This window comes from Barbus barbus (genome assembly GCF_936440315.1).
Source record: "Barbus barbus genome assembly, chromosome: 11".
Lineage (NCBI taxonomy): Eukaryota > Metazoa > Chordata > Actinopteri > Cypriniformes > Cyprinidae > Barbus > Barbus barbus.
In genome coordinates this window covers 2907728-2930446 of record NC_136739.1, presented here as the reverse complement: position 1 = coordinate 2930446, position 22719 = coordinate 2907728, and the positions used below count along the sequence as shown (strand labels likewise).

The 22719-nt window shown below is 38.1% G+C and overlaps 1 protein-coding gene across 1 annotated transcript in view; it reads left to right on the top strand.

Annotated features, from left to right (window-relative positions):
• The window catches only part of LOC306877001 (partitioning defective 3 homolog B-like), a 298887-nt gene that overhangs the window by 4931 nt on the left and 271237 nt on the right, over positions 1-22719 (top strand). Inside the window, exon 3 of the mRNA XM_079428505.1 lies at positions 13602-13703. Within this exon, the coding sequence (XP_079284631.1) occupies positions 13602-13703 (102 nt within the window). The remainder of the gene's footprint in view (positions 1-13601; positions 13704-22719) is intronic.

Sequence of the window (22719 nt, the reverse complement as noted above, 5' to 3'; positions counted from 1 at the left end):
TTTTTTTTTAATCAATATATTTATTTTCACATCAACAATTTACAGATTCAGTACAGTTTACAAGTAGACGTTCTTTTCTAACCACCCTTCCTCCCCTATGCCATCCTCATTAGACAGAACACATAATTGGACATTATTGCGAGGCGCTGAGCTGGTATTTAAAATAAGAGCAAAGAAAAAAGAAGAGGGAAAAATAAAATATTAGAAATAAATTCCAGTAGTAGTAATCAATAAAGAAATGAAAGTCAAGAAGGGTTACATTATCACATTTTCAGCCAATGTAACGTCCAAATTATTAATGTATGCAATAAATCTGCCCCAAATCTTTTCAAACATTGATGACTTTTTTTTTTTTTAGATTAAACATTATTTTTTCAACAGGCACATAGGACGAAAGTTGACTTGGTGGTTCTTCTGATTTCCATTGTATAGCTATACATTTCTTTGCTGCTATCAGAGCCATCTGAACTAAACGTAAATTCTTCCTTTGATCAAGTTGAAGAATTGAGTCATCCCCTAATAACATAAATCTCGGGTCAAATGGAAGCCTAACGTTAACAATTTTGTCAATAGTTTTTATTATATTTCTCCAATAAGTTTCAAGGTCAGAACAACTCCAAAACATATGCAATAATGTACCAACCTCTGTTTTACACCTAGGGCAACATTCTGAATATGAAATACTGATCTTGTGCAATCTTTCAGGTGTGTAATATACCCCATGTATAATATTGAACTGCATTAATACTGTTAAATGAAAACGATGAAGCACTTTCACATATAAGTTCCCAAGTATCTTGTTCAAAGTTACATTCCAGATCTTTTCCCCATTTAAGTCTTGAAGATGATGTGTCCTCCCCATACAATTCCATGAAGTTAACATGTAAGACACAAACCCTTTAAATCCTTTTTTCTCTCTAATAGTATTATCTATTGGGAGTGAAGAGAGGGACCTTCAATCACCTCCTTGTATTGTATTAATATAATTTCTCACCTGAAAATATTTGAAGAAATGTTTAACAGGAAGAGAAAACTTTGTTCTCAATTGTTCAAATGTCATTATTATGTCTTCCTCCTATAAATCTCCAAATATTTGTATTGTACCAAAATTGTGTTACAGTGAAATGGAGTGTTGTCATAATGATAGTAGCCAATTATATCTTTTCCTGATCTCAAACCCCAATTTGCAAGTGTGTCTAATGAATGGGTTATTAACCGCCTTCGTAACACAAGTCAGGGGGTGAATAGAGCCTTATTTAGAGGTATTTCCCCTGCATGATATCTTTCAATTTGTATCCATGAAGGTGAAAAAGTACTATTCCTCTGCCAAAACCATACCGCTCTCATTTGTGCTGCCTAAAAATAAAACATAAAATCTGGAAGTTGTAATCCACCTTTTTCCGGAGCTATCAACGGAGCATCAAGTTGGCAACCCAACAGACTAACAAAATTATATTTATTTGTACCTTGCATAGTTCTTTTAATGGTCACATGACCTGTGACTTCAGCAACAAAAGCTTAGGGAACTGTTTTTTGCTCACTTTTAAAAGTTGATAAGCCTAATTATTTTGCTATCCTGTGCATAATTATGTGGTTATTTACATTCAGCATGGTTTTCCCAGCTGTCTGTGACCCTACCAGAACAGACCTGTCACCATTTTTGGTGACGACCCACAAGTTACGGACCACTGCTCTACTGAAAGGTTTTCCCCACTCACTTTGGCCTAGTTTTATGGACGGGCTAATTGCGTGTAGACTTTGTTGCACTGAAGGCTCTCAACTTGTCCAAACGCCTGTAAGTTAATAGAGGTTAAGCTGTAGCGTTACTCTCTGCGTTTCATATTTGTGGACAGTTCGACCTCTTAGCTAGCTGTCACAGCTTGGAGCACAACTACTTGGCTGTGCGTTATCTCGCCCGTGATAGAGCGGCGAGAAGTGTTGTTAATTACCAGATTTCCTTCTCTGCCATTGAAGTCTCAGCAGCTCACAGTCTTGCATTTTTTTGTTATGCTAATCTAAAACATTTTCCTGCAGCTGTGTAATTATGCATTTAATGCGTTTCAGGATTAAAGCGAACGAGAAATGGCCTAGATTTAGTTGCGCTAATCTTCAGCGTTTTAAACAGTGCCATACATCAGCTATCTCTTGAAAAGAGCACGGTTACCACTTTGAGGATTTGCTGTCTAATTTCTGCCACGTACATACTGCGGCCCTCTGCTTTGTGTATTGCTTTGTGCTTTGTTATATTCAATGAGGTGTTTTCCATTGAACCGGACATGTCAGCATCCAGCGGGAAGAAAAGACGCCTGTGATCTTCAGCCAGCGCTCTCAAGAATGTTCCGGTCTGGGAAATGCACTTGAGTCGAAGGCCCTACATACTTAGCGTGTCTGCAAGCCTTTGTCCAGAGGCAGTAAATTGTTTGAGAGAGAGAGAGACCTTAAGCTGAGGAAGTGCTTGGGAGTCACTCAGGAAGTTATCAGGCCATTGAAAAAGGACACCTAATTACCCAAGCAGACGTAGGCTGGGGTTGTGCTGCTGTTTTTTCATTAAGATCAGGAATGCCAGATGCACAAGTGCTGAGTTGGCTGCCAAAGCAGCTGATATCATGGAAAAGTCTGGACTTGTGCCAGCAAGAAAACAATTAGCATACCTCGCCTCAGAGACAGAGTCGGTTAGCATCTGCTCTCAATGAGAAGCATTCCACGCTAGATGCGTGGTTTGTGATGGAAACTACCTCTGGACCTCAAGATGTCCTCGTCAAGTACCTCTGTTCAGCCTTCAGCCATTCAGGCGGTTTTGGCAGCAGAACTCGCTCTCAGAACCCTAATGTGCTATTTTCTGTGGATCCACATCCGCTGTTGTGGTTTTATTTGTCTGTAGTCATTGTTTTCAGTGACAGTTGGAGGCATAGTGCACTCTTTGAAGACATTTCTTGGAATAAACCAAATAAACACAACGTGTACTTAGGCTTGTAAGTAAGCCTGTGTTTTGCTTTTTTTTTTAGCGTAGACTGAGTTCAGTTTGGGCTTGGTTTTCGTGCCTTCCTGCTGACCCTGATTTTTTAAAATTTTATATATATATATATATATATATATATATATATATATATATATATATATATATATATATATATATATATATATATATATATATATTATACTTATGCTATTACTTTGCCATGTTGTTTTACTTCCAGAATATGTTTAAAGGGGCATTTTATCAGTGACAATCACTGAAAATATGTTAAAAAAACTACCATTTTACCAATTTTATTAAATTTTTTTATAGATTTACTTTTTGGCGTTTTTACCTTTTTACTAGGATGGGACAGTATTTCAGACAGGAAGCGAAGTGGGAGAGAGAGGGGGATGGGATCTTGAAAGGTCCGCGAGCCAGGACTCGAACTCGGGACACCCGAAGTGCAACTGCGCTATATTTCAGCATGCTGCCCACCAAGTTATTGGTGGACACTGACTAAACTACCATTTTTAGTAATATCTGATTTACTGGACAAAATTATGTGGACACCTGAACGCCTGAAAACACAATGTCCTTGCACTATAGGTGGATTAATGAGGTTGTTAGTAGTTGAACAAGTGGTCGATATATTGGCCGATATTTGGTATTTTTTAAATATCTGCGTCGGCCGATAAGTTTTCCTGTTTGGCTGATGCGTTCGAGGCAGGACTTTTATTTTGACGGCGCTGAGAACGGCAGTGCCTGAGCACATAGTGCTCCCTCTTGTTTACTGTCGTCGTTAACAGTTCTGTCTAATACGGATAGAAGTCTGCCTAATAATCAGATAACTGTTAAACAAAGGAATTAAAATGTATACAAAAAACTATTATAACGATTGGTTTTATATTATTATTAATAGAAAGACATACATTATAAAACTTTCTCGTTTGCATTTAGCAAATACGCATTTACATCATTTAAATAAATCTTTGAAAGTCTAATGAAGATTTAATTTCACAAACTTTGCAAACTTAGTCGAATCCAGTTGTGAGATCTTGTTTGCATTTGTATCCTGCATGATTGCGTGTTCTCTGTGTGACGGTCGGTCCATGCGAATTGAATACTTTAAACTTTAAACTCGTGATTTCAAATTATGCTGCGCTTTATGCATTTGTCCACTGTCATATTCATGTCATTTTCACTGTGTGCTTTATGTAAAATGAGTGTTACTTTGGCTTTATTTGAAAAAAATATGATTCCCAATGCACACAAACTTCCCAGAATACTGAGTGCCCAGTTGGTTACAGTGTTTACTTCCTTTTTAATCATATTTTTTATTAAATATTTATTTATTTGTAAAAATACTTTGTCATCTAAAGTATAAGTATATTTATTTTACACATTTTTTAAATCCATTTTCAAATGATTTCAAATTTCTTAAATATTAATCAAAATAAATAAAATTGTATCGGCTTTATATCGGCCATCGGCCACCTGCTTTCCAAGGCATCGGCTGTCAAAGAACCAATATCGGTCGACCACTAAGTTGAACTATACTTTTTCTTATTAATTTTGATAATTAACCTTTTGACAGTGTGCTGTGTAAAAAGGACTGTTTATTTTTGCTGGCTATTTGGACCCCTGCTGGTGGATTTTTCAGCTAGTTGTTCATGTTGAATCAGCCCATCGGTGAGAGAGATCATTTGGATTAAATGTTCAGCTTAGCTAACCAGTGTACAAGAAGAAAAGTGAACAAACGATGAAGTCAGGAAAACCGAAATCCATCTGTGGTGAGTGAGATTGGTGTAAAAATGGTAAGCAAGCACTGCTACAGACTACTGCCACCTGCTGGTATGGAGAGTTATTTCCTCTCATATATGTGCAGAACATAGTACTAGTTAGCCGTTGGCTGTAGTCCTTTTGGTGTGTTCATGCACAACTTTTTTTGGTCCAGACAACGAAGGCAACTTGAGATGACACCACAGTCGGCTTCCATTGCTGCTAGTTCTTTGATGTTGGTTTGGTGTGTCTGGGACTTTAATCATCTCACTATAAGAAGTAGATTTTTAAGACAACGTCATGTTAAAAACAGCCAGCTTTTAAAAATGACTCCCGCATTTGAAGCCCCTGCCTTCTGTATTATTGTGCTTCTAGCTGCTCTTAGAAATCTGTCTAATTGGAGTCAGACATGGAACCAGGCTTATTTCAGAGGGCTTCCTTAAGATAGTCAACAATTTGTTTAGCCAACCCGCTGTCTAGTCATTCTCTAGTGTCCACTTGCTGTTGGCCATTCCATACAGTGGACATGGCTGTGTGCTTCAGTCTTGTAGGGTGTGTGTGTGTCTGTCTAAAGCATATTAATATGGTATGGCTTCCTGATTATTGTATTAACGCTGCTGATATTTATCAAACACAATACTGGAGTAGGATTGGAGAGTCCAGACATGCTGTCTGTTCAGGACTCTTCCTCTATCTCTTGGTCTCATTTAAGTACTGATTACCCACATATATAGCCCTTCACATTGGCATCTGTGCCCAGGAAAATATTAATTTCATTTGTGCTACCATATAAAAACTATCTCATTTCATTCAGGCTATATTACAGTCCATAACAGAAAATGAGGTGTGGGTCAGAAAATGGTATGTTTATTAAATTCAATTCATGGCAAAATTGGTATTTTCATATTTGAGCAGAAAGTGCAAGAATGCGGTGCGGAGGTGGAAGATCGTTCTCCGAGATGGACAACGTCTTATTGCATCATTATCATCACCATCATGATCATCATTACTGTTTATGAGCTTGGTAATGATGTTAGGCTTGGTAATGGACCCTGCACCAACAAAAGCAATCGTAAAAATACGGCAGGAGCCCCAGTGCTCACCGTCATCAGGGTAAAAATTGCAAAATGTTCCAGAGATTTCCATCGTTTCATTACAGCGCAGCCTCGCTATCTCCCGCTACACTTGTACCCTCATTCAATTCTCTCATAGCTGGGGAATAGCTGGCCTTAATGTGGCATGTAATACAGCATTATTCCCATACACTGGCACACTGTCACTCTTTGTTGAATGCCAGAAACTGCAGCACTCATGGCCTTCGCCTCACCCTGTGTTGCTGCTAGCGTTCAAAAGCTCAGGGCTCATTTAGGTGAAATCGTGATTAGACAGGTGCTTTGGCTGTCAAATCTCATTTTGCTCATGGGCTGCATGAGATGAGATCATATGGGATCCAGTGTCATGGTTTTATTGTTTATTTAGTGAAATACAAGCTTTTTGTGATGCGTTGGAGGTTCTTCAGTCTTCTAGCATGACACCGATGCCATAATAGAGACGACAGAATAAGGAAAAAGTAACATATGGCATAAAATAATAAGTAAAGGGTGATGGGTGTACCTCAAACTCAAAAAAAGTTTGAAAACTCACTCAGTAAACCTCTAAGTGCCTACAGGGACAGCATTGTAAAGATGGAGGAGATAATGTGTTTGTACCATTTTTCATTGCTGGAGTATTGTTTGGTCATGCGACGTATAAAAATATGACTCTTTCTTAAGGTTTTTCTTTCATCTTTTTCTAGTAAAACATCTAAACATTCTGAGCAGCACAAGTGCATAAATTATTAACACATAAAATGTGTCTGAAATATAATTGTATTTTGTCTCGTTGCATTTGCATTTTTTCCACCAAATGGTTTATGCTTAAAGTGCAAAACTTTCCAATGCAACAAGAGAAAATATGTTTATTTTCTTGAATGTAAATCTTACCTAGTTTTGGTTCTTTATGCATCTTAATGTATCTTATTTTAAATATGTTTCTCTACAACTATGTACTCTTGTTGTGAAAATATTTTTAACAGGAATTGAGAATCTACAAAGACTAGACAAAACTCATAACTTAAATCCCATAACAAACGTCACAGCAGTTATATAAAATAATAATAAAAAAACTCAATTTAATGAATATTTAAGGTGATGTGCTCATCTTTGTGCATTTTTCTAAACGAAGATTTCACCTCTCACACTTTATCTAATGTTAAATCCGCTTGAGATTGTGAACTCGTTAATTAGACTGCTGTTTCACAGCAGTAATACAGAAGCATATTTTATGTAATTATAGGTAATGATTATTACAGGGGTGTTCAAGCATAGTTTTTTCCAAGAAGTACATTCAATATTACCTCGGTTGTATATGTTTGAACAAAGATAAAACAGGTTTTGTATGGTATTTTTTTTTTTCAAGATGGCACTACTCATGGCAGCCATGGTGCTTCGCTATCCAGTTTTTTTGGTGCTTTTGTTAGTTTTTCCTGTTTTTTGTTTGTCAAATACGATCAGTTTTGCCAGGAAGAAACTGCTGAACATTCAGCAGAACATGCCACAAAATCTCCCACCAGTTTTTGATTATTCGGATGTTTTGCTGGACATAGTGGTCGGCGCAGCGGCGGCGCTGATCAAACGCAGGACACGCAGACGGGGGAAGCGTGCCGGCGCGCTTGTGAAGCTCAGACAGCGCGGATTTCGAATGCCTAGCATCCATCTGGCTAATCTCCGCTCTCTACCCAACAAAACGGACAAACTCCTTCTGCTCTCCCGGACAAATAAGGATTTTTCAAACTCTGCTGCTCTGTGTTTTGCGGAAACCTGGCTGAATGACACCATTCCAGACAACGCGTTACATCTGCCTAACTTCCTTCTGAACAGAGCAGATCGCGATGCAGAATCAAAGGGGAAATCGCGTGGCGGCAGGACGTGCTTTTACATCAATGAAAGGTGGTGTACAGATGTAACAGTGTTAACCTGTTAACCTTCACCTCCATTTGTGGCCTCGCAGGTGAAAATAACCTACCTAAATTAAAATGGTAACAGTTTGTGACAAAGTGTGCTTACACAAACAAATTAGGTATCTTTGGAAAGAAGAGACTCTGGGCTTTACTATCTATCATCCAGAGTTGATAATGCTCAAAAAGATAAAAAGTTATAGGCACTGACGTGCCTTGAAAAATATTTTTCCACACTGAATGTTTTTTATTTCATATACAAATACATGAAATAAGTCCTGGAGCAATCCAGAAAAGTAATGGATCGAAAGCCATGTGTCTCATAAGTTCATATTTCAAATTTGAAGAAGATACCATGAAAAATGAGATTCCTGCAATATTTTTTCTGAAACTATTTATAGTCCCCCCACCCCCCTGTTTGAGGAAAAATAACCACCAAATGGATTGCAGAATTATACAAGCTATTTTAGTCATTATACATGTTCCTGCATAGTTTTTCAATTATAAAATAATAGACAGATTTATTTGAGCACTAAAAAATACAAAAATAATTATTTGAGTAATAAAAAAGGAAAAAAAATAGAAAAAAAATGCTTTGTATATAGTATGTATACTGAAGTATTCTTCGTTATTCGTTATTACAATGATAAATATCACTGCCAGACGTGAAGTGATATTGCCAGACATGGTCATAGAGTCAGTAAACACACGCTGATGTGCTTCCATTCAGATTATAATCAAACAGATGGGCCATATAATCAATAATAGCTGATCAATGAATCACAATGATAGCCGTCATAGAGTCGCTAATAAACACGCTGATGTCCGTCCATACATATTATAATCATGCAGACACGGCCACATTCCCCACACAATACACACACACACATATATAAAAAATGTAGAAGAAAAAAAAAACAGTTTTTATGGATAAAGCAGATCGCTAAGTTACGCCCCGCTCAGATGACAGAAGCGTCATAGCCCGCGTCAGAGCTGGCAGGAGGGAGCGCCAAATTCAAATAATCTATATTCCGCTTTTCTGAGACTTTTTTTTCCGTAGACGGTCTCATTATTTTTATAAAACCGTATGCTGCAACATCGTTTTGTTTTTTTACCACCAAGACGCTGTTTTTGAGCGTAATTTATTCCATAACGGACGCGAACAATAACTCTCTGAAGAAATGAAACGTAAACAAAGGGATATTCATCCTTATTACAACGTTATTGTTTCGCTGGACTAAAAGTGCTCGCTGGGATGTTGTTCTGTGGACCCTTACCTCTCTAACTAAACTGGGATTTCAGCAGTGGACGCGTTTGTGGCTCGTTATTACAATGATAAAGGTACGTACTGCTTTTTTATTCTGCGTGTTTGGATGTGTACTGCTTACACAAATGTAGCAAATTTGTGCCACTCATTCCTTATAAGCTTTCCATCGAAAAACAGCGATCTGTCGTCGATGCTTAAGGCTTAGACCCTCAGAATGATATATAGTTTGACAAGATTAACTTTGTCCCGTTTCATTTATTCTATTAGAAAACAATGACACATGCAAACAAAGAGCGTTCAGTGCGAGGTCGCTCTGGTGAACGTTAACAGGTTAAAGAAGATGTGCTGTTCAGATCTAGAAACGCTTTTCATCAACTGTAGGCCTTTTTATTCGCTGCGGGAGATTTGCTCGTTCATTCTCGTGAGTATTTACATTCCACCGCAAGCGCACGTGAACTCAGCTCTACAGAAACTCGCTGATCTGATCACAGACACAGAACAACAACACCCAGACTCTGTTTTAATCATTCTTGGGGACTTTAACCAAGCAAATCTCTCACGTGAACAGCCAAAATACAGACAGCATGTTACATGTCCCACCAGAGAAAGTAATATATTGGATCACTTCTACACAGCAATAAAGAATGCATATCACTCAGTTCTATGGGCAGCTTTGGGGCTCCCTGATCACTGCCTGGTTCATCTTCCAACTTACAGGCAAAAACTTAAAACTGCTAAACCTGTAGTAAGGACTGTAAAGAGATGGACCAACGAGACAGAGTGGGTTTTACAAGCCTGTCTCGACCTTACTGATTGGAGTGTTTTTGAAGCTGCTGCCACCAATCTGGACGAGCTCACAGAGACTGCAACTTCATATATCAGTTACTGCGAGGATATATGCATTCCCACCAGGACTTATGTAATATTCAACAATGATAAGCCATGGTTTACAGTAAAACTCAGACACCTTCGTCAGGTCAAAGAGGATGCCTACTGAAATGGGGACAGAGTCTTGAACAATCAGGCCAGGAACACACTGAATAAGGAGATTAGAGTGGCTAAAAGGACCTACGCTAAAAACCTGGAAGATCAGTTAAATTCAAATGACTCCGCTTCAGTGTGGAAAGGCCTGAAATCCATCACCATATACAGGACACCATCCCCCAGCACTGAGGTGAATCAACAACTTGCTGAAGATCTGAAGGAGTTTTATTGTAGATTTGAAACCGCCCACACCCGTCCTGACCATCTCTCTACACAACCATTAACACCTCCTGCAACCCCCCTCTCCCCCACTCCTGTACTTCATATCAGTGAAGATGTGCCCCAGGTCTTCAGGAGGAACAAGAGAAGGAAGGCACCAGGCCCAGACGGTGTGACACCAACCTGCTTGAAAACCTGTGCTGACCAGATGGCCTCCATCTTGACACAGATCTTCAACAGATCACTGGAGCTGTGTTAAGTCCCTTCCTGCTTCAAACGCTCCACCATCATCCCTGTTCCAAAGAAACCCAAGATAATGGGTCTTAATGACTACAGACCTGTGGCTCTAACATCTGTCGTCATGAAGTCAAAACTGGTTCTGGCTTATCTGAGGGACATCACTGGACCCTTACTGGACCCTCTGCAGGTTTACTTACCGAGCAAACAGGTCCGTGGATGATGCAGTCAACATGGGACTGCATTACATCCTGCAACACCTGGACAAATCAGGGACTTATGTGAGGAACCTGTTTGTGGACTTTAGTTCGGCCTTCAACACCATCATCCCTACACCCCTCCAGACCAAACTAACCCAGCTCTCTATCCCTAGCTCTATCTGTCAGTCTATCACCAGCTTTCTGACAGATAGGCAGCAACTAGTGAGACTGGGGAAATTTATGTCAAACAGCCGCTCCACCAACACTGGTGCCCCTCAGGGCTTTGTTCTCTCCCCACTGCTCTTCTCTCTGTACACCAACGACTGCACCTCTAAAGACCTCTGTCAAGCTCCTGAAGTTTGCAGATGACACCACACTCATCGGCCTCATCCAGGATGGTGACGAGTCTGCCTACAGACAGGAGGTTAAAGAGCTGGCTATCTGGTGCAGTCTAAACAACCTAGAGCTCAACACGCTAAAAACAGTGGAGATGATAGTGGACTTCAGGAGAAACCCCCCTGCACTCTCCCCACTCACCATCATAGACAGCACTGTGACTGCAGTGGAGACATTCAAGTTCCTGGGACCCATCATCTCTCAGGACCTTAATTGGGACACTCACATCAACTCCATTGTAAAAAAAAGCCCAACAAAGGTTGTACTTCCTTCGCAACTCAGGAAGTTTAACCTGCCACAGGAGCTGCTGAAACGGTTCTACTCAGCCGTCACTGAGTCTGTCCTGTGCACATCAATAACTGTCTGGTTTGGCTCAGCTGCAAAATCAGGGATCAGAAGACTACAGAGAATGGTTCGTACTGCTGAACGGATTATCGGTGCCCCCCTGCCCACCCTCCAAGAACTGTATACATCCAGAATGAGGAAAAGGGCTCAAAAAATCACTCTGGATCCCTCACATCCAAGTCGTCCCCTTTTTGAACTTTTGCCATCTGGCTGGTGCTACAGAGCCACAATTACCAGGACAGCCAGGCACAAGAACAGTTTCTTTCCCCAGGCAATCCAATTTATGAACAGTTAAATGCCCCCCCCCATTATGCAATAACAATGTACAATAACTTTATATTTATTTGCTACTACCTCCATCCTTGTACATCCCTGTATCTCCTTCTATTCTATCCCATTCTATCATCTATTGCACAACTGTATATACAATCATTGTTTCAATTATTTTTTTCTTTTTCAATTTTTTGTTTATTTATATTTACATGTGTGTATTTTTTTATTCTTATCTTATTTTTATTGTCTGTCTCGTTGTTGTCTCTGTGAACTGGAAGCTTATGACACTAAAACAAATTCCTTGTATGCGCAAGCATACTTGGCAATAAAAGCTCTTTCTGATTCTGATTCTAAGTGTGGACATTTATCACTGGTCAGCTCACGTTAAACAGGACCAAATTCATATTGTAAGGTCTGATATCCGCTCACCTGCCAATACAAAGAATCGGTCTGTCCCAGAACATCAGAGGGTAAGTTTCAGTGAATTTAGGGCTGACATGATTGCAAAATAACTAGTGCTGTCAAACGATTAATCGCATCCAAAATAAACGTTTTTTTACATAATATATGTATGTGTGTTGTTTATTTTTATTATGTACAAATACACACACATGGATGTATATATTTCGGAAAAAATTTATGTTTATGTATTAAATATATTTGTTTATAATATAAATTATATGAATATAAATACGGACATATAAATACATGTAAATATTTTCAAAATATATACTGTATGTGTGTGTATTTATATATACATAATAAATATACACAGAACACACACATATATTATGCAAACAAAAACTCTTATTTTGGACGCGATTAATTGCAATTAATTGTTTGACAGCACTACAAATAACCTCAAAAACCTCAAACCTCAAGAAGGTTTGTTGTGATTTTATATGGGTTTGATGTTTTCTCTGAATCTGGTTTGGCATAGTAGAGTCAAACCAAAACTTTTGTGTGTAGTTATCTTTTGTGTAGTTATCTGTTATCTTTTTTATGTTAAACATTGCATGTTTGTCTAGGTCTTGAATGAGTTCATGTATGTCAGTATGTACTGAGAGAAGGTCAAATCTTCTGATTGTTTTTCTGTAGTGCAGAGAGACTGGGCTTTTAAATGAAAATTGTGTATTTATGAGTCATGCACACAGTCTCAGTTTGTCTGGTGAGAACTGACAGCTCTGCTGTCCCACAAAAGCCAAGATAAACAGGGTATGCTTATATCAAAAGTTCACTCTATCAGTGAAGTTTTGCTGTTACTCTGTCAAGGCAAATACTGTTTAAGCATACTATACCTCCCACTACTACTTCCTCTACTTTGCTACATTGTATTGCCTGACATCAATCATCTCTCACTTGCTTTGTGTTAAATTAGCATGCACCATGAATGCAGCCAAAAAGTGAGATATAATGACATAAGATCAGGCGCAAGATGGAATTAAGCCATTTGTTGTGCAGATGCCTTGTTTATACCTCACTTCTTGGCATAAGCTGAAGTTGACATTTGGAGCTCAGATTTGGAGTTACATCACTCCGGTCTCTGGGAGTTGATTGGCAGCAGTTGTGAGCTCACAAGGATTTGTGGATGTTGATGTGTTCTGCTTTGTTTTGTCAGCATTAATCAGAAAAGTCCACGGGGCCCATGATAGTGACTTGTGGCACTCCTCCTGTAGGAGATGGTTGTAGAGGAGTTGTGTGGGAAGACTGCAATGAAAGATGTCCTGTGCTGCTTGTATATCAGTGTCCTCATACACGCTGCTCTAAAGTTAGCTCAAACACATTGAGTACTGTTAGCATGATGGACAGGGTCAAGTCACTGCTTTTTTTTTTTTTTTTTTTTAGAGAATAGTTACAGTTTAGACATCACTGTGGGAACCCTTGTTAACTGATAAGTCTGAGGTCAGTTTCTTGCTGATTACCAACCCTGACATTTTTGTTTTGTAGGAGGGAGATTTCCTGGTACGAACCCACCATGTTGAGTACTGTGACGGGGGAATTCTGGACCCTGATGATGTGCTAACAGACCTGGTAGAGGACAAGGACAAGGTAAGGCTCAAGGAAACAGTCGGGTAATAATATTAGATCCGCAAGATGTGTGTTGTTACATAATCTAAAGAAAAATGTCAAGCTTAAAAATAAATAAATAATGTGAATTGCTGAATCATAGACCTTTAAACATAAAAAAAAAAAAAATAGTTTGTCAATAATTGCCCATTGGTGGTAGCTTAGAGTATAATTTGCATCTTCAATGGCCTAAAGTAAACATTAAGGCCTACAGGAAACATTAAACCTAATTCAGTGTTTCCTATAGAATTCAGTGTTCAGGGGGTTCTTTCTCCACTCGCCTAAATTTATAAAATTATAATTGGTTTTAACTAAAAAACATGTTTTAATGTTTTTCAGACAGTTCAGTAAAATTGAATCAGATTTTAATTTAGCATCCACTCAAGAACTCAGTGAATACTTTGTGACGAATACGAAAACTCGTAGCTGTTTCACGAGAGTCATTCTTATGTGAATAGAATCACGGTGTATATTTATTTTTGGCTGTAGCCAGTGAAGACACAATAGAATATGTGTTGGTTTTAAGTCCTTTAATTCAGGCTTGAAGTTTACATCTAGAATAACATATGATTTCTTTTGCTGTGGTGCTGTAGCTTCAGTGGTGTAGTGGTGCAGGAAACTCTGACCTAACTCATAAAGAAATCTGCCAAATAGAAGGTTTTCATTGACTTTGTTCAATGTGTAGGTGTTCCAATAGCAATGAAATAATAAAACTGTGAAGCATTAGCTTGGGTACATTGGCTTTTCTCAGTATTTGATATATTGCTAATAGTGCCATTCGTTGGTAATGTCATTTATTCCAAAGCAACAGAACGGCCTAGGAAGGAACACCAGAACACGTTTACTCTCACAAATGGGAGAATATTTGTTGAGAAGTTGTGAGAAAATGTGAGAAATTATGGAAAACAAAATCACATGAATATGAAAAATCACAGGTTAAGTTGCAATGCCATATGCGGCAAATATATGTGGTGTGAAAGAGTAGAAAATATGAAATATACTTTACTGAATGTGAAGTAATTTGTTGATGTTTTATGGAGGTTATAATAAATTGTTTTTATGTTTTGTAACTTTTTATGGACATGATGGTCGTTCTCTGATTATAATGGCAGCACAACATACGGTTCACGGATTCATATGGAAAGTGCATTGTTGACATTTGCTTGAGAGGAGGCCATTTGGACCACCCTCTCTGAAGAAAGAGTGGTCTCTTCAATGAGCCCTCGGGGTATTCTGTTTGTCCTTACTCTGTATTGAGGTTATTATATTGAGCTGTCTCGATAACACAAAAGGGCATTTGCCTCTTAATTGAATTCTCTCAGACATCAGATGCAAAGCTTTTGATTTCTGCACACCAATTAATAGAAGTGTAGGCACAAGGCAGTATGGGTTGCAAGATGATTTCTGGGATATCGCTTTATAATCAAAGCGTGGAAGTGTTTTATAGGCTTTAGCCACAGGGAATGTAGCCAGTTTCTGAGAAAAAATTTGCATATGAAAGATGTCATGATTTAAAGATTATGAGTATTAACTTGGAGATGATAGTGCCCAGTGTTTCAGCATTTAGATCTTCTATAATTGGTCCTAACTATGTCTATAAAAAAACAGTACTATTTTGGTACCATATTTTAATTTGGGGCTGTTGCTTCAATGTGCTAATTTAATACAGTTGAAGATTAATTAAAGCAATGGTTTAAAAAGAAACAAATGCATTAATCATGCTTGCTGACTTGTACATTACAGGAAACTTGTCTCTTTAAAGCACACTTCTAGAGAGCAGGCAGGATAGAATAATAAGCTGCTCACATACCAAGGGTCCACAATAAGGATTGCCCAATCACTGGCCTGATTGATTACGAAAGTTAATCAGCACTATTTTTTTAATTCTCGTCAATTTAAATATTCAAGCCAGTTTAAAGCACAAAAAGATGCAAAAGAGAACTTGCAAGTTTTTATTATTTTTTGTTATTAATATATTGATTCAGTATGGGAATCAAGTGAAAGATCATCAAACTGTTTCAGCTAATTATTTTGAATCAGTCATTAAAAAACCTGTTCAAGAATAAAATCAGACTTCACTATTTGCTCTGTATGTTAGTTTTGGAGTGTAGCCAGTGACAATATCACAATAGAAATACATAATCTTGCATTTATTTCATAGTATATGAATTAAAAAGGCATTCAATTCAGACAGTAGGTTCACAAATCAGGTAAAATAGTCTGATTTCCTTTCCAGTTGTTCTGTAGATTCAGTGGTGGAGTTTTTGTAGCGAACAGGAAACATTGGTGGTGTTTTTTATTGAACATTAATTGGTGTGAATATTCTGTGCCGTAATTGACTGCATTTCATGTACGCTCACATAGAGACACACATGTGCATACACTTATATAAAAGCATAAACTCACTCCTCCCCATGTCTTCCATACTCACACTGGCACACAGTCCCCTGCTGCTATTGTGCCTTTATTCTGTTAGAGCGGGTATTTACTCATAAATCCAGACCGGGATGAGGAATGAGCTCTCACTGTAGTGATGTTGCCATGGTGACAACTTCCCAAATGTCACAGCCTGCGTTACTGTATCCTGGTGATCCAATAATTATCCTTTGCTGTTTGTAAGCCAGGAGTGGGATTTTCTTTCCTTCCAAATATTTTTTTTTTACAGTGCTGCAGCGTTGGAGTCCTTTCAAAACAGCATTTATATAACGTAATGACTTTAAAGCAGGTATGTGCTTTTCAGAGCTGCCACATATGGTGCGTGTTTGCTTTTGTGGAATGTGCCATTCATCTTAAGAGTGTCAGATCTTCCTCTGTCAACAAAAACACAAGCCGTATTCTGGTAATTACTGTGCCACTCCTTCTGTAATGAAGCTAGCATACCACTGACTCGACTGCTAACACACACATAACCTGAAGGCACATTATAAGATGTGCTTGCTTTGGCCTAAGTGTTAAACTACACTCTGAATCACTTATTTTCAATATTCTAGTATTTAAAGGAATAGTTCACCAAAAATGAAAATTTGCTGAAAATGTACTCACCCTCAGGCCATCCAAGTTGTAGATGAGTTTGTTTCTTCATCTGAACAGAATTGGAGAAATTTCGCATTACTTGCTCATCAGTGGATTCTCTGCAGTGAATGGGTGCCGTCAGAATGACCAAGCAGTTAGTAAAACATGATAATGCACAAGTAATCCACATAACTACAATAATGTTTTGTGAAGTGAGATATGCTTGTTTGTAAGAATAGTCCATCATTAAGGTGTCATCTCTGGATAAAATATGAGTCCATAATCCATAATAAAACTTCCTCCAGTGAAAACCTCTGTCCCCTGTTATCCTCTCAGATCTGAATCCACCAACATACGTTTTGCTTGATCTGTGCATATTTCTCTGCTGATTCAGGCAAGACGACGTTTTCTATTAGAAAACGGTTTGAAGTTTAAAAATGTCTCATTGATAGATTTATTACAAACACACAGCTTTTCATGTCACGAGATGTAATTGATCGACAGGAGTTTTGTCAATTACTTGTGAATTATCGTGATGTTTTTATCAGCTGTTTGAACTCTTATTCTGACGGCACCCATTCACCGCAGAGGCTCCATTGCAGAGCAAGTGATGTAATGATAAATTTGTCCAAATCTTGTCCGATAAAGAAACAAATTAATCTACATTTTGGATGACCTGAGTAAATTGTAAGCACATTTTCATTTTAAGGTGAACTATTCCTTTAAGTACTTGAATATTTCTTTCTTCTATTGAACACAAAAGGAGAAATTTTGAATAGTGATGTAGTTTCATGTTCGATAACAGCATATGGTGACCAGGGACTGTCAAGCTTCAGAAGGGATCGAAAACACCATAAAACCACAAAAAGTGGTCCATACAGCAATATTCAAAGTCTGCTAAAGTAGGGCTGTGCGATTTGGGGAAAATATCAAATTGCATTTTTTATTTATTATTTGACAGATATTGCGATTTGATTTGCGATTTTAAATATTTCTCAATATTGTCAATAATGTGCAGCACAGTATGAGTGTCATTACCCTGATGAAAAACAAAAACAATAGAAACCATCACAGAAATTATTATAGTTTCCATAAAAAGGCTGGGAGTCATGCATATGCTCTGGAACAGAGTAATATTGCGTCCACATCGCAGGCTTTACGATTAGCAAATCGCAACGTCTCAAATCGCGATTTCGATCAATCGCACAGCCCTATTCTGAAGTCATATAATAAGTCATATAGACTAATGTTTTTTATTGTTGTTATTATTTTTGGAGCTTGACAGACTTAGTACCCATTCACTAGAAGAGAGTGGCTACGGTATTCCTTGAAAACTCACCTTTTGTGTTCCACTGAACAAAGTCATACAGGTTTAGGACATAAATGATGGAACAATTTAAATATTTTGATGAACTAAACTTCTGTTCATCACTAAAGAAGCGAACGTTCTTTAAAATGTCTTGGAAATCTCACAAAGAAATAGTCAAACATGTTTAAGAACCAATCTGCTATTTTAGTCTGACTGGTGTGAAGATGTGCCGAAGCTGTAAACGTTTTCAGATTTCCGATTGACTTTTCTTCTGAAATATTCCACAGCACTCTCACGCACGCTTGCATGCTCACAGATGCCTGCATGTGTTAATGATTTGCTCACAGCTCTGATTCACATTCAACTGGAGGCAAAAAATGGTACATTAGTCAACACACTCATCAATATATGAACAGAGAAAGCTGTTAGAATATTCATCTGAATCTGTGCTGCCGACTTGATTTCAGCTGGAGTCAGCCATGCCTTATGGTTTGGGGCCGACGAGTAGTGCAGCACACTTGTTCCTTTCTGCCCTCTAGAGGTCTTTTATAGTGTAGACGTTACTTCTTAACCAGATTTAAACATTCTGCATTAGCCACTTGAGCAAAAACAAGATTAAAACCAAGCAAAAAGGGCAAAGCAAGAACACTCCTTTATAGATTTTTCGCTAAACTTTCTACACAGTATTTTCATTTAATTTCTCATGGTATTTCAAAAACAGCCCTTAAACTGTATCTTAAAGGTTAGGGTGTAATGGGAGAGCAGGGAAAATGGAGTAATGTGTGTGAATAATATTGATGTGTGTGCAGGAGGTTAATTAAAAGCTCCAGTCATTCATCACGGACCGAGGCCAGGCAGACGGACTGACCGGCCTCAAATCAATCACACGCTCTCGGCTCGCTGTACTGCTGATACTCACACGCTCTTGTAGCTTGCTGTGTCTTGACAGGTTTGCGAGACTTTAACTGTTTTATTTTTTATTATTTTATCTTCAAGTCTGTTTCACATTGTCTGAGTGTGTTAAGATACGTTTGAGACTGTCTCGGTCTAGTCTTGCCTGAAACCTTGATAATGTTCATCTGGCACTGAGGGGAGTGTTCCAGCTTTAAGGGGCTTGTCTTATGTGTATCAGCCTATGGCGTTCTCAACTTCTGCTTCTCCTGCTTTACTGAGGCTAGCATGTGTTTAAATCGCTCACAGTTTTTGTTAGTTTCACTCACTGAACATCAAACCAGAAAGGTTGCCATTGTCTAAATCTTTGTATATTTGTCTTGTGGCAAATCTGTTTACACTTGTGTTGAGCTTTCAGAGAGTGTGAGGATGTGATTGTGTACTTACAGCTAAGTGGGAAGTCTTTAGGTCCTGGAGCCTTGTTGCATTTCTGATTTGACTGGAGTGTTCTGCTGTTTAACTTGACTTGCACTTGTACATCAGTTTCTTCATTTGGTCTGATGAGAGCAGATCAATAGCCTACAGACCAGAACTGATTTCCTTTTAAAGAATGCGATCCAAAGAGAGTTCTTGATGTTCTTTTCATTAAAGAGGTATTTGAGGCCAAGAAATAATGTATGTTTTCTAACCAAATGTGTTCAAATATATTTTTATATGTATTTTTTGTATTACTAAGTGTTTATTTATTTGACTGACTTAATATTTATTAAATACTTATTTTTGTTGTTGTTACTATTATTATTATTATTAATCATCATCATAATTAATAATAATAATAAAACATGCTGTACAGATTTTGCATTCCAGCCATTTATTTATTTACAACTAGTTACTATTAATATTAATAATTATATTAATAGTAAGTAGTTGAAAACAAACAAACAAAATAAAAGACATCATAATATTAATGATAAAATAAATATTTGTAAAAAATGTGTATATTTATTAGCATTTAATGCTAATTTGTTATAATAATAATAATAATGATGATGATGATGATGATCATAGTAATAATAATAATAATATTAATAATATAACATGCTGTAAAAATTGTGTATTCCAGCCATTTATTTACAACTAGTTACTGTTTTATATTAATAATTATATAATCGTAATAATTAGTTGAAAACAAATAAACAATCAAACAAAATAAATAAATGATATATCATAATATTATTAATAAAATACATATTTGTAAAAATGTGAATTCCCATCATTTAATTTTACTTGTTTAATTTTGCAATTAATGCTAATTTATAATAATAATAATAATAATGATAATAAACTATAATGATAATAACTATATAGTAATAATAATAGTAATGGAATATGTAAAAATTGTGTATGCTTGTTTACGATTATGAGAACGTGATAGTAATAAATTCCTCCAGCTCTGATCATGCAACAGTTAAAAAAAAAAAAAAAAAAGAATAAAAAAAAGATTCTATCGTATGGCTTTATCATTTACAGATCTGTGTTGGAATCATCTAATTCGGCTTTTTTTGTCAGTCTATATCAGTTTAATAAGTCATTGATCAGTTAATGTCTAAGAGTGTTACATTAGAATCCTTTGATAATTTAGTTCTTAGCAGCAGCTATTTTATCCTTAAATGGCACGCTATCTGCGCCCTGTATTTATGTTGAAAGATGTGCCGCATGCCGGTCTAGATCATTTTTATATGGTATGTCTTGAACAAAAGACATCAGTAGTGTGCAGAAGTTGGTTTGCATGTATTTGGCCCGAGGCGGTAGCGCTTCGACAGTGCATGTGTGTATGAGTGGGTAGCCATGGTAATGGTACGCTGGGAAAAATCTCCGACATTTGGAGGGATTAGAACGTCTGTGTGCTTCATCTGGAGTAATTAAACACTCCATAGTACCACAAATCAGCCCTCTTCAGGGCTAGCGAAATTGCGTGTGCGTAAAAGATAACACGCGTAAGATGAGAGCCCGGTTTCGTCACTCTCTTCCTGCTCTTTGTTGGGTTTAGATGGGGATTGTTCTTTTAAACCAATTACAGTGAGGCCTCCTTAAAATCTCACTTAATGCTAATTAAATAGGTTAATCAAGATTAATTAACAGCCATTCTTGCTTCTCAGCAGTGCTGCTGTCTGCTCTCTATAGAAGCCGAGACGTGAAAAGCTGTGTGATTTGATTACCGTACTCCCCCTCATCCAATCGCCATTAACCCCCAGCAGGCTCACTGCCCCATTGGTCGTGCCACTTGCACGAGCTGATGAATATTCAGCAGGAGCTGATGGATGAAAATAATGGTCCTGGAGCTGGCAGGAGCGATTGCATCTGAAACCCAGGCCCAGCAGGAGCTAACACAGCACAGCCGGCCTGGACCGGAGAGGCCATCTCATCTCATCCAGTCAATTTAGCCATGATCTTCCTCCCACAGGCCTCCCGTCATACTGCGGGGTTCACCTCGACCGTAAATTCAAAGATTCCTTAAAAGCAATCGGCTGTGAAGCTTCGAGGGTGAAAAACGCTGTTGAAGAGATCCTGTCCTCCTGTGTGGTCCGTAGCTTTTAATTTATGGTCGTTTAGGGCACTTGTGGATGGGTATTGACTTTGCTCCCTGTGCTCTTTTCCCCAATGTTGTTGTTATTGTTCTGAGGCTTTCATTTATCATCAGCTCAAGCGAAACAGACGTGAGCGATTTGGGAGGGACTCGTGAGCGTGACTTTACTCTGGGCTTGAACTCTGATAATGGAGCCGGTATGATATGGTCACGGTCTAGCAGCGAGGGGAATGAATGGAGGAGACCCCCTCCCATTCCTCCTCTCTCTTTTCCTGGGGTTGAGACTTGAGGAAATGGAGCCATCTTAAATGAAGTGTTGTGTCAATAATAGTGTGTTATGAAATCTTTTTGTGATCGCTGACAGGAGTCGGGTTGTTATGATGTGTGCAAATGTGTAAAATGATGCATCAATGAAAACCAGATGAACACTGTAACTGGATCGTTGGTGTCATGGCCTAGCAGTTAGCACATATCCCTCTGTGGCAAAATCCTTATTTTGAATGGAGAAGGTGGGTGTTATTGTTCAACAGTTCAAAAGTAGTCAAAGCGCGCACATCCATAATAAAACATCCCTCACACGGCTCCGGAGGGTGAATAAAGGCCTCCTAAAATAAAGGATAATTTTTAATATAGGCCTAACTCCGATTGGATTCATCTGAAAGAAGAAAGTTATATACACCTAGGATGCTTTGAGGGTGAGTAAAACATTGGCTAACTTTCGTTTTTGGGTGAACTATCCCTTTAATTAAGCATATTACAGTTTACAAGTGGTTTGTCTCCTCTTCTTTGAACTGTCTGTGTTGTTGGACTAAAGCAGTCGAATGTGTGGCTGTTGTATCAGACTTTCTTCTACTTACTTTCCTGTCCTGTCTCTGTCAAAGAAAAAAAAAAAAGAACTGTGACTTGATCAAGTTTCATTTAAATCTCAAATAAAAGCTCCTAAACATATAGTGTTAGATTTATGAATGCAGCATTTTTTGTAAATTCAGTCCAGCAGTGTTGACATGCTTGTCAACAGCACTTCTGAACCTTGGGAAGTGATTCTCTGAGTTTAGGCCGTAGATAAGTGTCTCGCGTCTGGCGGATGAGTGTGTGGGACATTTGGTGTAGTGGATCTGGACTGGACTCAGCACTCCAGGGCTCCGCTGTAAGCAGAAGTATGAGCTGGCATGAGTTTGAGGGCTCAGAGTGTGTGTGTG